The sequence below is a fragment of the Acomys russatus genome, chromosome 29 (assembly GCF_903995435.1).
Source record: "Acomys russatus chromosome 29, mAcoRus1.1, whole genome shotgun sequence".
Lineage (NCBI taxonomy): Eukaryota > Metazoa > Chordata > Mammalia > Rodentia > Muridae > Acomys > Acomys russatus.
Window position 1 is genome coordinate 34,682,154 of NC_067165.1, and position 16,876 is coordinate 34,699,029.

Consider the following 16,876-nt stretch of genomic DNA (forward strand, 5'->3'; position numbering starts at 1 on the left):
TGGATAAGAGTATAGCTAGAGGTATGGGTAGGTAGACAGGTGGATGGATGGATGGATGGATGGATGGATGGATGGATGGATGGATGGACGGATGGGCAAACATATGGGTGAATGAAAGAGAGGATGGGTGGGTATATGTATGTATGTATGTATGAATGAATGAATGAATGAATGAATGAGAGGATGGGTAGATGAATAGGCAGGCAGATAGGTACATGGATTAAACAGGTGGATGGATAGATGGATGGTTGGGAAGAGGGACAACGGATAAATGGATGACAGAATAGGTAGATGTATGGATGGAAGTATGGATGAATGAGAAGATGGGTAGGTGAATGGATAGTAGGATGGATAGTGCGTGGATGAATGGAGGAGTGGGTGGATGAGAGGCTGGATGTACCGATAGAAGGGCAGACAGAGCTGGGCGTGGTGGTGCACACCTTTAATCCCAGCACTCAGGAGGCAAAGACAGGTGGATTGCTGTGAGTTCGAGGCCAGCCTGGTCTACCAAGCGAGTCCAGGACAGCCAAGGCTACACAGAGAGACCCTGTCTTGAAAAACGAAAACAAAAACAAAACAACAAAACAAAACAAAAGGAAAAAAAAAAAAAAGAAGAAGGCAGACAGATGGATAGACTGGTGGATACATGGATCGATGGGTGGGTGGATGGATAGACCTTCCTGGTCTTTGATGGCCTGGTGAGCTCATTCATAGCTCTGGGTGTCTTCTAGTGTGAAAGTCCTAAGCTCCCAGGGAGCACACATACATCTCCCAACTCTCCAGACTCTGCAGATGACTGCATTGCCCCAGAGCCCATGCTATAGTGTGGGGGAGGGGCTGGAGATGAGTCATAAGGCATCACTGGGCTCCACAGTGTGTGAGCATGACAGGTGACCCCCACACTGGATGCAGGTATAAAATGATGTCTCAGAGGACGCTCATAGCACACATGAAGGGCTCAGTTCCAAGGATGTGGTTTCAACAGAGGGCTTGGCATGTACAAAAGTCAAAAGTCCTGGGGCAGCCCACCACACGGGAAGGCAGGATCTTTTGTCTAGCCTCGAGTGTCCCTGGTGGCCACCCCTGTAGGCCACTAATCCTGCACTTCTTCCTACAACACTAAACAACAGGTTTCCTTGAAGCCGTGCTCTCTGGGGTTCCAGAAGGAGGGAGAAATGTCTGTAAACCCTGTGTATTACCCGTCACCCCGGACCATGCCTCCCTGGTCAACCACACACCCATCTAACCCCACTCTACCTGTCTGTTCAGCCTCCCATGACACACTAAATATAACTACACAGTCTGCCCATATGGCTGCTTTCTGTGGGAAACAACGCTGCGTAAGTAGAATTCTTTAAAGTTTAAAGCCCCAGCTTACACGCTTTCTGCAAGAAGCTGTTAGCCATGCACTGTAAAGAAATAATGATCATGAAGCCAGAGACAACAGTGCACAGGGAGCCTCTCCCATTGATGGAGAGGCATGGTGGGGAGCGCCCTGTGCAACCTTCCTCCAGAGGCTCAGCTATGAGGTCCTAAAGCCCCAGAGCTCTCACCAAGAGCCTGATGGGAGCTATCAAAGCTCAAGTTAAACCATGGTAGCAGAGACAGGCAGGCAGAAGACATGACCATGCAGTAGCCATGCTACCTTGAGGAAAGTGGCTTAACATCTCCAGGCTGCAGTTTCTTCTGCAAAATAATGATTCCTTACTAGCAGGTGCCTCTTGGGGTAGAAAGGTGTCATGAAGGTGAATTCAAGCAGTCGAGAGCAGGCACAGTGCTGGACACATAGAGGATGCTCTGTGGACATTCCTGCTGGTATCACTTGCAGCAGACCTGGCCCAGGCAGCTCCATCTTGGACCATAAGTCCAGAACTGCAACCTGGGGCACACAGCTGGCAGATGTACTAGCGACCGTTGACCCCTAGAGGCCTGTTCAGTGGGAAACAAAACTCCTGTGGATGCAGTTGCATCTTAGTCCCTTTCCACACTGTTGTGATTAAAACACCCCGATCAAAGCAATTAAGAGGGAAAAGTTTATTGGGGCTAACCATTCAAGGGGGCAGACCAACATGGTGGAAGTCATGGTGGCAGGAGTGTGAGGCAGCCTGTCACATGGTACCCACAGTCAAGAAGTAGAGAACCAGGAATGCTGGTTCTCAGCTCCATTTCTCCTTTATTCTCTCCAGGGCCCCAGGCATAGGGGGTGTCTTCCCATCTTAATGACCTAATGGAGATAAGCCCTGCTGACATGGGCGGGGAGGAGGGTTGGGAGTGGGGGAGTGGGGGGGAGTGCCCCACACCCTCTGGAGACACAAAGACCTTAGTTTTTGCAGCTCCCATGTTTCCAGCGCAACCTCCTATGGCACCTTCAAGACCCAGGCGGTGTGGCCCTCTCCAGTGATGTTTGGCTTACACAAACATTAGCGATATCCCCAGCCTGTGTCCCGCCCCATGGGGTTGGTGGCTCTTCCCATTTTAGAATCTCTAGTAGTAATCATTGATTCATGAGCCTGTGTCCACTTGAGAACCAAGATCTTAACCAGCTTTAGCCTTGACCCAAGCCAGACCTGATGCTCGCAGAAGGGATGGGTCTGCACTATGGACATGCATGTCAATCAAGGTATCCCTTTTCTCTCTTACATCTACTCTTGAGACAGGTCCTACAGGGGTGCTGTTTCATCTCCAAAGACTATAATCTTGAGGAAGTGACTCAACCCTTCTGAGCCAGTTTCTCCTTCTGTAAAATGTGAGTCCCTGCAGCCGGGCAAATAGCAGCTGAGTGAGTCCTTAGGAGCTCTTGTGGACACGGGTGGGACTTGCCTTCCATTCTCACTCCTGTGGAAGATTCCAGATCATTCTGATCCACCCTGCCTTCAGTCTTACAGGAGAATGGGTGATGGGTTACAGGTTAATGTGGGGGTGAGGTGTTTCACAGACATCAGCTCTCGAGGCTCAGGAGGCCCCAGGCTGGGGGCCTTCCTACCAAACCAGTCATTTTCAAGGTCCCTGCAGTCACCCTAAGGTCAATTAGAAACTATCTGTTGGAAAGCCAGCCACATGAGTGTTTGAATATGAACTGTGGATCATTCAGTAGGTATTATTTGGTGTACATTATGCCCAGCGCAAGAAAAATGAATGAGTGGGAATGACTTCAACTTGACTTTCAGCAAACCCATTATATGAAGAATGGTATGTGCCAGGGACAAAGGTCGTGGAAAGAAAACTTGGCTTGGCTACCGTAGCAGAGCGCAAGGCAGAGAGCATCCACCAGCACCCACTAACAAGGGAAGTGGGATTCTTGATGACCTAGCTCCTGCCCAAGGAACAGAAACAGCAACTTATCCACAGAACACAGAAGTGGGTCCTGATCCAACAATCTGAACAGTCTGGTGCACAGAAAAGGCAGTAAGTTCAGAAATATCGCCTGCTCCAACTTGGTCCCCAAGGGGGCGCCAGATGTCCTGAAGGGTCATGCAGGACACAGAGCCAGGAGGGGTGGCTAGGCGAGGCAAGGGCTAGGAAAGGACCCACTCAGAGGCAGAGCCAAGGACAGCCCTGGCTGCAGGACAGTCCCAAGTCCTCTTGGGGCAGAGGAGTTCTGTCATGCTCCCACGCGGCACTTCAGAGAACACACCAGAGAAGAAATTGCTGCTGGCGTTTGTCACCACAATTTTCACCGAGCGTCATGTGCGCATATGCCTCTCCTGAGTTTCAACTGGCAAAGTTAGTCACCATCAAAGTCAAATTGAACCTTCAGATAGATGGAGGAGGGGCTGGGATGGGGAAGCTGGGGGTCAGGAGGAAAGAACTTGACCAAGTTGGAAGGAACTGGGAGTTGAGTGGGCAGACTCAGGTGTTCTCAGAGGAGACTTGGGGGGTGGGGCAGGTCAGCTTCTCCCTGCTGAGTGTTCTTTTTAAAAGCCAGTAAATAGAGGGAGACTCCACAGCCCACCACACAGGCTCACTCATGGGCCTGCTCCCTTTGCCTGCGCCAGTCAGGCAGAGTAGTGGCTGGGGAGCACCTGCTTAGAGTGGTGAGGTCGAAGCCTGCTGGTGATGAATGTGGTTTGGGTGGCATGTGGCACGAGCCGGTGGGGATGTGAGGAAAGATGATCAGGACGGATCTAAGAAGAAAGAACATCTCCGTGGGAAATAGAGTGGAAAATAGACTGGGAATGACGAATCAGTGCGCCCTGGGGTGAAGTCATCCATCAGCGAGATGGCCGGGGACCAGGGGGGCCTGGGGATTCTGAAGCATCCAGAGTTGGAAGGACACATGGCAAAGACCGTCACAGGCCAGTGCAGAAGCTGGCATACCTCGTGCACACTGTGATGTCCTAGAGAAGCCAGGTCACCTCCTTCCTGGCTCAGAGGAAATCTGCCATTGTGACAATGTCAATGTGGAGTGTACGGTTAGTGTACCAAGCACTGCCGCGCATCGCCACTGCCATCACATCAGGCTGCCGCAGAGCGCACCCCTCCCTGACAAATGGGGAAACTGAGGCTGGGCAGAAGTGGGCCACTTCTCCCATGCTGGCAATAAAGCTCACCTGCCCTTGAGTATGTGCTAAGCGCCTTGGAGGCTAACCTTGGACTTCCAGCTGTTGCTCAGTAGGTACCAGCTGCAGATCCACAGGCAACTTTGCTCTCTTTAGGTCCCTGCCAACTCCTCTCTGTCCTAGCCACCTCGCCCTCAGGCAGCTTCTTTGCATATTGCTTTCTGGTCTCCATGATTCCCCCAGGACCATCCTTGAGATGGTCCCTTTCCTGGGTTCCAATGATACCCCATGACAGACCACACAGGCTGTTCCCCCAAAGCCCAAACCTGTTCCTAGGCTATCAAAGGCCCTGCTGCTCCCTCCCCACCCAGTGGCTCACAGTTCAGCGCCCATCACCACCTCCACAGACTACCTGCTGCGTGCCACCTGTTTTGCATTGCGTTTAACATTTTTCTTTAACTCTGCTCATTATTTACTTAGATAAAGCCACTTTAAAGAAAGAGAGAGAATTTAAATCACGGCCCCAAATGGCAAGGCAACATCAGTTGCTTTAAATAGACTGAGAAACCGATGGCAAAGAGAACCAAGCTGGAGCGTGACGCATCTTGCTCCCTCTCACCCACAGAAGGCTTATGGCCCCTAGTGACACATCTCTGTCCTTTTAGACAGAACCATGCTGTGTAGCCTAGGCTAGCCTGGTATTTGCTATGTAGTCCAGGTTAGCCTCCAACATACAATCTCCCTGTCTCCGCCTTATGACTTCTGAGATAACAAGTATGTCCTGAGCAGCTCAGATTCCAGATCACCATCTTTTATCTGAACAGGGAGGTTAGCAGGTGATGAAAACATTCCCTGAAGTGTTGTCCTGGGCCAGAAAGATGCACAAGTACCCTCCTCCCACCCCATTCATAGTGGCAGCTCCTCTCTCCACTGCAAAGGAATATGGCACAGAACGGCCCGCTTGTGGGACTTGCTGAAATAGAATTGTATATTTGTGTGTGTGCATTTATGTGTGCATATGTGTGTGAATGTATGTTTGTGTGTGTGTGTGTTTGTGTGCATGCCTGTATGTATTTGTGTACATTTGTGTGTGTATTCATGTGTGTATTTGTGTGTATTTATGTGTGCACATGTGTGTGTTTGTATGCATGTCTCTGTGTGTGTGCATTTGTGTGTGTACTCATGTATATTTGTATGTGCATTTGTGTGTGTTTGTGTGCATGTCTGTATGTATGTGTATACATTTGTGTGCGTATTCATATGTATTTGTGTATCTATGTATGTGTTTATGTGTGTGTACGGTATATCCCCATCCCCACCCCATGCAGGCACGTGTGGAGGCCAGAAGCTATTGTTGGAATGTCTTTCCTCAGCCACTTTCCCACAGGTTCTCGTGGATCCTGGAGGCCCACTTTTGGCTGTGGGGTCAGGCCCTGCCACCCACCTGTCTCTGCCCTCCCAGTCCTGGGATTTGGGGTATGACCGTGCCTGGCTTTCTTTTTTTTTTTTTTTTTTAATATTTGTTTATTTATTATGTATACAATGTACATCAGATCACATTATAGATGGTTGTGAGCCACCATGTGGTTGCTGGGAATTGAACTCAGGACCTCTGGAAGAGCAGTTGGTGCTCTTAACCACTGAGCCATCTCTCCAGCCCCCAATGCCTGGCTTTCTTATAAGTTCTGGGGATCCTACAGAAAGCACTCTGGCCCTACAACCATGTCAGTTCAACAGCTGTAGCTCTGGACTGCAAGTACCATGAAGGCCAAAGCCAACCCACTCATTCTCCTTTGCATTTCTGGAACCCGCCATATATGCCAGGTCCGGGAACCCTGCAATCTTCACTTGCTGCACAAAGAGGCAGAGGAAGGGAGGGCAGAGGGAGGAGGAGAGAGGATCTAGCTGGTTCCTGAGCCATGAAGCCACTCTCTGCAGTCCAGGACATCCTGGAAGCCACTCAGGCAACCCCAGCCTTGGTGGCAAGCTGCCACACAGGCTTCCTTGCCTCTGCCTTACCCCTACTTGGAGCTCTTCAGCCAGGCATCAGGCCCCATCCCCCACAAGCCTCCCCCCAATCCACACGGCTTCCCCTCCCAGCAAGCAGCGACCCACTTTTCAGCAGTAGAAGTGAACAAAGAGGTCTTTGTGAAGTGGCCATCACGGCTGTCCCCACTGTGCTCCTTCCGCCCCTGCCTGGGACAGTAGGTGCCCCCGTGACAATTAGCAGCTGTTCACCTGCTCTCTGGAGCCAGGTACCTGGCCTTTGGCTATTATATAGCTTGAATTTCTGCTTGACGAAATACCAGCCAGGCTGGCTCAGGCAATGAGCCATGAGTGCCAGCTACAAATACCGTTGCCAGCCCCCTGCCTACCCCAGCCTGGCCTTTGTGCCCCGGAGCCTCTGAGCTGCCTATCCAGGCCAGCAAAATGCCAGGGCAGCCCCAATGGACACCTCCTTTTGGGTGAGGTGTGAGTGAGAGGGAAGGAAGAGATGGCGCTGGCGAGATAATGGGAGCTTCCACAGCTAGTGACAAACAAGGCCATCAGAGGAGCCTCTGCAGTAACAGAAACAAAAGGGCAAAGGGGACAGCTCGGGAAAGGAACAAATACCCAACAGCTCAGCTGCCTCACTCCCTGGTGGTTCCTTTGATTTATGAGGCTGGGGACTGCCTGCCCCCATGTGCTGCCAAGTCCCCACCAGGCACTGGAAGATCCCGGAACTCCTCACACTGGGCTCTTCAAGGATGGGAGGCTGGAATATGCACCCCGCATTCCTCTATTTGTGCTTAAGAAAGAGTCCTTCCTATCCCTCACCTTCACGTTCACCGTATTAACAGGGAAGACAAGCTGGGTCAGGTGCACTGCTGTCCAGCTTTCTGGAAGGCTAAGGCAGGAGGATTGTGCAAGTTCAAGGCCAGCCTAGGCAATTTACCAAGTCCTTGTATAAAAATAAATAAATAAATAAATAAGGGTCAGGAATGGGACCTCTCCTCTGACTCCAGCACTCTGCAGTTCCAAGAGTTTGGAACTCGGTAGGTTCTTTACAATGCCATAACGAGTCTTCACTGTTTCACCTTGTCTGGGCACTGGGCAGGAATCCCACCACTCTCTGAGAGCAGCCATCCTCACACAGCTATCCTGCACCAGGCATCAAGACTTCCTCATATTACCTGACATGCCTGTCCCAGCAGCCCCACCCAACCTGAAACCAAGGCTGGGAGCAGTGACTGCAGCCAGTGGGGCATATGTTGGAGATAAGACCTGACCACCCTAGTGCTTGCTAGGGATCTAGAAATTTCTCCATTGATAGTACCTTCTCCTATCAGTCTTGTTTCTGCTCCAGCCTGTGCAGCTCTGGAAGACCCCAGTTGAGACATTGGGAGCCATTGGCAGTCCCTGAAGGGTAATGTACCTTCCTGAAAGTTACCTCTGCGCTGGCAGCCCCAGCAACATTCATCACCCAACAGAAGTTCCGGAGGGATCCCAGCCACAGCGCCAAACTCACTGTGGCTACCAGGCTCTAAGTATAGGCAAGATCCTTGGGCCTGGCTGAGAGACAGAAGCCTCTGCCTACTATCCACTGCTGGGTGCAGTCTAACACCCAGCCCAATCTCTGGCCACCCCTTCCAGGCTCAGTGGTTTATTTTTGTTCTTTTATTCTTTCTTGGACCCCTCTGCACTATCAGGCATGTCCAACATATTGAGTGAAAGACATTGTCATAAAACCACACACACACACACACACACACACACACCCTCTTAAGGCTTTAAATTAGTTCATGGTTTTGTGTTGGGCTACATTCATAGCAATTTGAATTTGAGTGTGACCCTGTGACCTTTGGACCAAGAGCTGGACATGGGCTTGACTGGGCTCTTATCATCACCGTCTTCATGGGCCAGCTCTCTCATCTCCAGGCCTCCTCTGTGTTGTCCGTTGTTCTATTTTCAAGCCAGGTGGCACTATGTGGGGTGTCTACACCCTGGGGATCTTCCATGGGTGTCCCTAAAGGTCTGAAGTGGCTGGTATTAGTGGAGGGATCCACTGATACATAGAAAATTAGCCTACAGTGGTGAAAAGTGAAGGACAGGAGAGTCCATGCAGCCTGTCAGAAACTTCTTGACCCAATCCCACCCCTAGGGCCACTGCACCAGGAGTATAAAATGTTATGTAAAATCTTAACCCCTCCCAGAGCCCTCACTTTTTGCTTATATTATTTATGTGAAACAGGGTCTCATGTAGCCCATATCATCCTCAAGCTTTGTAACCAAGGGTGACTTTGAACTCTTGATCCTCCGATCTCTAGCATAAGATTACAGGCATGGCCACCATACCTGCTTTATAAGAGGCCCATGGCCTTGTGCATGCTAGGCCAACACTCTAACAACTGAGCCACACATTCCTTGCCCCTGCTCCCATTCTCTGCTCTTGAGTTTTAAAAGACAAAGAAGCTAAGATGAGGTGGACAGTGACAAGCCCAGGAACACTGTGTCAGGCAGTGACCTGCTCTGAGCCCAGTTCAGCTGAGGAGTAAAGCTTATGGCCAGCGGAGCACTGGCCCATCAGGCCTCGGTATCAGGTCCAGTGTTTCTGAGCCAGTTCTTCTGGAGCCCTGGTTGCCGTGCTGACCATTTCTGGCATGAGAATGTCCCCAATATAGTCAGTTACACATTAATAACTCAAGACTAAGGAAGGACAGGCAGAGAGATGCCCTGCATAGAGCCAGCCTTTATGCTGCAGGGTGGCACTGGGCAAGCCGCAGGAGCTACCCAAACCTCATAGCCTAGTCTGCAAAATGGGGAGGCTATCTCCAAATAGGGGTTCCAAGAGGGTGTAACACAAACTGTGGGTGCATTTGTCTGGTACATAGTAATTGCTCAATAACTGCTTTTCCTTCCATTTCATCTTCCTTTTTCGTCTGCAATATTTGTCACCAGACAAAGGCAGTATCCTAACCCAGGGATGTTCAGTATCCTCCCCCAGGCAAAAGGAAGTCCCCTGGGTCTTCCCACAGCCTTCTACAGTTGACTGGTCTGCCCAGATATTAGCCAGAGTTGACTGTGTGCTGACAATGGACATAACTAGGCATTCTCACATCCTCAGAGGTGGTGGACAGAGCAGTGCCAGGAGACAAGCCGGGCCCAGTGTTTGGACTGAGTGTCAGGTATAGGGAGACATCAGTCATTCATTCTACCACTCCAATGACCTGCCAGTCTTCTGCAAGAAAGCCTGTTGTTCCAAGAGCAGAAGGCTTTTGTTGCCAGGAAGTTTGCTCATCTATCCAGATAAATCCCACATGCTGCAAAGCATCATCATGCCCTTCTATAGAAACAATCAGCTGCCTGCTGGCTCCTCTAAGCTGGGGCATGTGTGTCTAAAGGTTATAGGTGACTTCTTGATCCAAATAGCCCTGTGCTGAGCATCCACTATGTGTTAGGGTAAGATGCAATAACAGGCAGATATAAGACCCCCATCTCACTCAGCAGAGGTGACAATGTGGAAAACACTCAGTGGGGCTTAGTCTCCAGGGAAAGGCAGGGCACAGGGATGGAAACAGACACCTCTAGCCAGTAGACCACTCATGGTCCTCCCAGTGTTATCGAGAGCAGAATAGCTCTGTTTCATGCACAGCACCCACTGCTATTCTTTGCAGGAAGTTGACATGGCCTCCAAGGGCCTCCAGTTCCAGCAGGGCTGAGGAGGAGATTGGTGTGTGGAGATTCCCACTCAACACCTGCTTCTTGATCTGAATGTGCTGAGAGGTGACTGTGGCTAACACAGGGAACCCCCTCCTCCATGCACGCACGCATGCACGCACACACGCCAGAACCCTCAGGGTATCAAATGCCTCTGTGCTCCATCTCAGGCCCCATTCTGAGAGGCATATCTCACCAACACCAGGCCCTGGAAATGACAGAGGGCAGTTGCTGAGGGCCTCAGTGGCAAGGAGGACCTTCTAAGTGATTCTCTGTCCTCTTGACTCTGCAGAGGGTTCAGGTTCCAGAGAGCATCTGATGTCTGAGAGCCACACCTGCCCACAGCTGAGGCCAGTTCTCCCCTAGGAGACCCCTGAGTGCAGAAAGGAACACCTCTGGCTGGAGTCATGCACCCCATCGGGGCTCAGCTCACCCACCAATATGTAGTTTGGAAATGGATCTAAGTCTAACCAGGAGCAGATGTGTTTGTCTATGAGGTGGGAGAGGACTGGCAGACATGTCAGCTTTCTTCCATGGCTAAGATGGAGTCCACACTTCAGAGCCCTTGCTCCTGCTCTTTCCCTGCTGCCTTGGGCTTCATTGTGACTGCCTCCAGTTCCTTGCTTTGCATCCAACTCTGTGGATTTTTGACCAGCTAGGCCTTGGAGACTGAGGGCCTCCATCTTGCCTCTGATGCACTGGAAGCATACAGCGGGACCTTGCCACCCTTTGTGTTCTCTGAAACTTGTTCCTAAAGATGGGCACCTCCTTGGGGTGACATCATAGGCTTCACCATCAGTGGTTGAGATGGAAGGCCCAGAACTCTCAGCACATGCTGATGGAGGCTGCATCTGCCTCCAAGGACAATGGTGCAGCTGTGTGTAGACTGTTTCAGACCTGGCAGAAACTCTGAGTCTCCATCCATGAAAAGATTCTCAGCTTGTATGTTGTTTTAAGAGAGGGGGAGGGAAGGGAAAGAGAGAGGGAAGGAGGGATGGCAAAGGATTTGGGGAGGGAGGGGATGAGAAGAGGGGGTACAAAACAAGAGGAAAGGGGAGGGAGGAAAACATACAGGAAGGAAGGGAGGGGAGGGGAAAGAAGGGAAGAGAAGGAAAAGGAAGAGCAGGGAAGGAAAGGAAAAAGGATTAGGAAGGGAATGAGGCATTCATCTCTTCAGGAACATGTTCTTCCCCACCCCACCCCCGACACTGGTATGAGGTCATGCCTGTTGGTCCTTCTGTTTGCACCAGCAGATGCCCACTGATTTTCTTAATGATGACAGTGTCTCCCAGGGACACGCCCTCTCCCATCTGTGCAGATGACAACGCTGAATAATTGTCTTTCACCTTGAGTTTGTCGAAGGGTGAAGTATGCACACTGAGAGTTGGATCCCTCAGCTATCCTCAGGACTGGGCCTAAGTGAAGGAGGGAGTGCCAGTCTTCCCAGGGAGCAGAGCCCGGAATGGGAGGTAGACAGTGAAGTGCCGACCTCTTACTGACTGGGTGACCTTGGCAAAGTCACCTAACTCCCCTGAACCTCAGTTTCCTCATCTGCAAAATGGGACTCATTTTGTGTCTTGGAGGAGGATAAATATAATGTGAAATGTGAAAGCAAAAGTACATGCTGAGGGAATTCACCTCCCCTTCCTCCACTAAGCAAAGGATCCACCTCCTGTGGAGCCTTAAGCATCACTAGGATGGGTGTGCCCCTGCATGTGCTCAGCTCTATAGCCCGGCTGCAAAGCTCTGACCCGTCATACTGCACACACTATGCATGGGCTGAGTGTACAAACGAGTGTTTAGGGTGCTGGGGAGTAACAGAGGGGCACAGAGAAAAGCCACACTGGCCTCTGGGTCCTCTTGACTGACATCTGCAGAGTTCAAGTCCTGCACTGGCTACAAACCAGAACATTTCCTTAAACTCCATCACCTCCTCCCCTCTCTGTCGGGCTTGTCAGAGGAGAGTGAGACTCAAGTATTAGTGTGATCCGTCTTCTGAAGGGTCAAGGTATGAAGGACAAGAGGAGCCCTTTAGGTCTTTAGAGGGCCCCCTGGCAGCCTTGACCAGCTCGCTCTGTCCACTGAAAATCTCTGTTGCCAGAGGGAACAGTAGAAAGAGAGGCCCTGGGCAAGCTCAGGAGGGAGCTAGAAGGAGCTCTGCTTCTGTCTGTGGCTAATCTTAAAGAGTGGAGCCTCAGTTTCCTAATCTGTAATGATAGGTTTGTAAACCCATCTTGAGGCAGCAATGAGGACAGATTGCTACAATGTAAACTATCAATGAGAAAAGTCAAAATCAAAACACCAGCCAATTTCAGCTAGGATATCAGAGAGTGGTCTTATGATATATATATATATTGAACAAAGATTATTCCAGTCTGGGCATTGTCCCTAGGGCAGCGCAGCAGCATAGCACCCTGTTCAAGGCACTGAGATTTTTGGGGTAGAGGTGAAAGCCACAAAGTTCACTGATCCCGGAAATCGAAAATTGCCCCAAGCCTTACTGAAAACGCCCAATTAAATAAGTTCGACCTCCCAGAAAAATGTTCTTGGGTGTGGGGAGGTGCGGTTTGGGAAGGGGCGGGATCACGGGGGAGGGGGCGTGAAGTGGTGAGATAGGCAGTCTTGGCCAAGCTCTATTCAGATCCCAGCAGTGGACAGAGAAGCACTGGGGCGTGTGGCGTGCCCACGTGGCGGGGGTGGGGGTGGGGTATAGGGAGCAACAGAAAAAGACCGTCTATGAAGTCCGTCTACCTGATCCCAGAAGCGCAGCCCCCATGAGCCTCTAGGAGCCAGCCCTCAGACCACACCTGATGACACACAGCTGCAGGGCCCCAGCCCCACCCCCAGCCCCGCCAGTACTTCAGCAGGCCAGGTCTCTGGACCCTTTATCTCTAATTAAGTCTTCCTAATGCCCATTGGTTACAGTGGAGAACGTTCCAGAGCTGAACCAGGCAAGTCAAAAAAGCCTCCATCTCTGCCCTCTACATCCTCAGCATGGCGCAATTTCTCTTTTTAGGGTCACTGCGCAGGTTCAAGTGTGCAGGTTTCTATTGTCCAGCTCAGGATGCTTTGGCAGCGGGGGAGGGGTGTCCCTAGGCGATGTCAGAGTCCAGAGAAACGAGGCCTTCTTGGAAGAGCCTGGTGGTAGGGTGGGAGAGTGTTGCAAAGTGTAGAGTACAGACACTTCTCCAAGTCCAGGATTTGTTGTTGTTGGTTTGTTTTTTTTTTTCCTCTGCCACAACACTACTCATGCGTCTCCAGTGACAGTGACTTTCCGTGTCCCTCTCGGGGAGGGCCAGTGTGTTTCTAGATGCGCTGCCTGGAATCTACCCGCCCTTCTCTCCCCAGGCAGTCCCCTTGGCTGGTGGCTCCGCAAAGCTGTGCCAGGTGCACGGATCGGGCCGCTAGCCGGAAGGGCGCCCTCCTACGGCACAGCCCGCCCGTCACGCCTCGCGAGGACCCTCCACTCGCTTCCACCTCGCATGGTAGCCTAGCCTGGGAAGAGAAAGTGGATCCCACCCGGAGGGTTTCACGCCTTTATAGGCAAGAGGAGCCTCTCGCCTCAGGGTCCCTGAGCCCGGCACAAAGTTAGTCCGAGATCAGGGCCTGCGGAGCTGAGGAGGCGACATGTAACCTCACCCGAGTGCCCTGATCCCACGCGTTCAACCCGGCACCGGGAGCTAGCACTTTCCTGCAGCCTGCAGAGGCTTAGCGAGGCGAGCCGAGGCTTCAAGGTGCCGTTCTCTGCAGCTCTGCGCGAGCTCGCAGGGTGGGGTCCTGACGCAGTCGGGGTTCCCCACCCGACTCTCCCCTCCCCCACTCCCATCCCCTACTACACCATGCGCATCCCAGGTTGAGGGAAAGGAGTGCCTGCTGTTCGGTCCCCAAGCCCTAGTACTGCTCTTTGCTACATCCAGGTGAGGGCTCCAGTGCATTTCCACAAAGCCCAGCGCCTTTCGCCTTCTCGGTGGCGCTGGGACCCGGATCCTACCTTGTATAATCTTTCTCTATCTAGAGGCATCCATCCCAAAGGGGGAGCCCTTGTCCCCAAAGTTACAGCGAGATTTGATATACTTCAGAAAGTATTTGCTCCCATAGAGGATAGGAGGTACAAAGTAGCTGCGTGACATTCCTTTGGGTCACACCCCTTCTTTAGTGCCTACGGGACCATCTCCCAAGACTCAAATTTTCCTACCAGCAGACCAAGCTCTCTTCAAAGACTTAAGGAATCAAAGGGTGTAGGTTATTTTAGAGGCACGCCCCTTGGAGGACTATCTCAGAATTCATATAGGCCCTTCCCAGTATGGACAAGACCCTCTACCACGCCCTAAATGGGACAGAGGCCAAGGCCTCACTGGAGACAAAGGGCTACTTTTTCCACACTGGCCTACCTCCCAGGAGCCCTACCCTGATTTCAACACCGGTGATTGTGACGTGACCTGGAGAAGGTTCTCTCTCGCTCTTTAGGCCTTCTGCAATCCCCACCTACGACTCTGGTGCCCCCCCCCCCCCCCCCCGCTGTCCTGCTGGGCTGGCATCTGCACCCTGTTCCCTGCTGGAAAGGCGCTAGGGAGTCGGGTTTGGCTTTTGCATCATTTAAGACCCACCAGAGGGCGGCGCTGGGCAGGATGCCCCTCCTCCCAGGCAGCTCCATCCCGGTACCCTATAACTGCCCAGCACTGCTGGCTCTGAGCAACCTTTGAGCTTCAGTTTCCTTTCATTTGGTTCAGCCTAGCCTAGGACCAAGTCCATACAGGACATACAGAGAGACACAAACCATACTGTTGGACCCCCTCCAGCCCCAGATGTGACCCTAGTCCCATGCACACCAGAAACCCAAGCTCCTTCAGTTTGCACCTGCTCCCAGACCAAAAGCTTATAGGACCTGAAGTCCCAGTGCTTCCACGTGTAGGTAGGCACATTCCTGCCCAAATATCACAGAAAGAGTCATCTGCAGTCACACAACCCTCGAGAGACCGGCAAGCACGCTCGGGATACACATGAACCGCCACACCTCACACAGCGTTCCCTTACCAGGCTCACACATACAGCGACACTTGTTCACATACTTCTTACCCTCATCAAGGAGTTCACACCTCCAAACACTCAGACTTTCTCTCCCACACCTCCACGTAACTGATCTAGACTCTTCGACACCCCTCACACACACAGACCCGCACACCATCACAGAGGCACATCTAAATGTACTCCCGTTCCCTCTCCACGCACAGCTGATTTCTCGGACACTCACAGACACAACAAAGGCACACACACACGTACGCACATTGGCAGAGACCCACCAGGGCTTTCTCTGAAAGACCTATCCTCTCCTGCCAAGCTTCGCTGCCCGGAGGCCCCCACTCCAGGACTGTGCCTGCAGCCCTAGACTCCCAGAGCCACCCGGGCCCGCGCCCTTCTTAGTCTCCACGCGCGTCCCCCTGCCCCGGGCTCCAGCGGGCGCCGGCACACTCACCGCGCGCCAGGTCCAAGATCGCGGCGAGCAGCAGGCAGGCGGCGCGGCGGAGGCTTGGAGCAGCTCGCATGGTGCCCAGGAGCTGGCGGCGCTGGCCGAGGCGGCAGCGGTGGCGACAATCGCGGTGGTGGCAGTGGGTCCCCTCGCCATGGGCTCAGACGTACTTGTGACCCGGGCCGCCGGCCGTGGCGGTGACGGGCAGCGAGGGGCGCCGTGGGGACGTCCCCATGCTACCGTGGCCGGGCCGCCAGGCTTCCCCGGGCTGGTCTGGGCTGCTCCGGGCAGTACCACCGGGCTGCTCTGGGCTATACTAGGATGCTCCGAGCTGCACCAGATGCACTGGCTGCACCCGGCTGCTCTGCGATGCACTAGGTGCTCTAGGCTGCACCGGACCTGGCTGGGGCGCACAGCTGCTCCGGGCTGGTCGGCTGCGCGTAGCGCCCACGGCGGCCGGAGTCGGATCCGTGGCGGCAGCGGTGGAGTTTGGAGCCGAAGCTCTGCCCGCGCCGCCGCGCTCTGCCCCGCGCTCGCTCTTCTCGCGCCCCCTCCTCTCTCTCCTTCCCTGCCGCCCCGCCCCCGCCCCCCGCCCCGCGCGTCGCTCTCGCCGCTGTATTCTACAGACTTTTCTTTAATCCGTTCTGGGCTGTTCGGCTCTCGTCCGCTAAGCCGATTTATTGCAGAGAGAAGAACTCGCCCCCTCCCCCTCGGCTTCTACCCTCTGCCGCCCCCCCCCCATCACCTCACAACTGCTTGCTTATGATCCGCACTCCCCTACACACACTTCAAGCTTCTGCTCCACCCGAACCCCCCCTTCACCTGGCAGTGTCCCTGGACGCCCCCTTTCCTCAGCTTGATGGATGTAAGCCCCTCCCTCCCTCCAGGAGAGAGATGCTTTCCCCGGAGGGAGAGATGTGGGTCCTCAGGGCTGGCTTTAACACCTATGAATGTCCTCCTTAGGGCCTTCAGAGCTTCAGTGTTCCACAAATAAGGGCTACCCCCACCCTGCGCCCCGCGCTGCTGCATTCTGCATGCAGGAAGGACCGGGAAAGGGAGGCACCGACTTTTTTTCTGTCACCTTTTTATCAGGTCTGACACCCAGCTCCTCTACCTGACAAGTCCGGCGGGGGGGGGGGGGCGTTGAAACGTGTCAGATCGTCGCTCAGGATAGCCACCCACAGATGCAAACACACTATTGAGCCTGGGCCCA

General features: G+C 52.9%; 1 protein-coding gene across 1 annotated transcript in view; it reads right to left on the bottom strand.

The window, feature by feature from the left end:
- Window positions 1–15,805, bottom strand: part of Igsf21 (immunoglobin superfamily member 21) — a 212,568-nt gene extending 196,763 nt beyond the window's left edge. The window contains exon 1 of the mRNA XM_051171820.1: window positions 15,670–15,805. Within this exon, the coding sequence (XP_051027777.1) occupies window positions 15,670–15,739 (70 nt within the window). The 5' untranslated portion in view covers window positions 15,740–15,805. The remainder of the gene's footprint in view (window positions 1–15,669) is intronic.
- Between the last annotated feature and the right edge of the window lie 1,071 nt (window positions 15,806–16,876).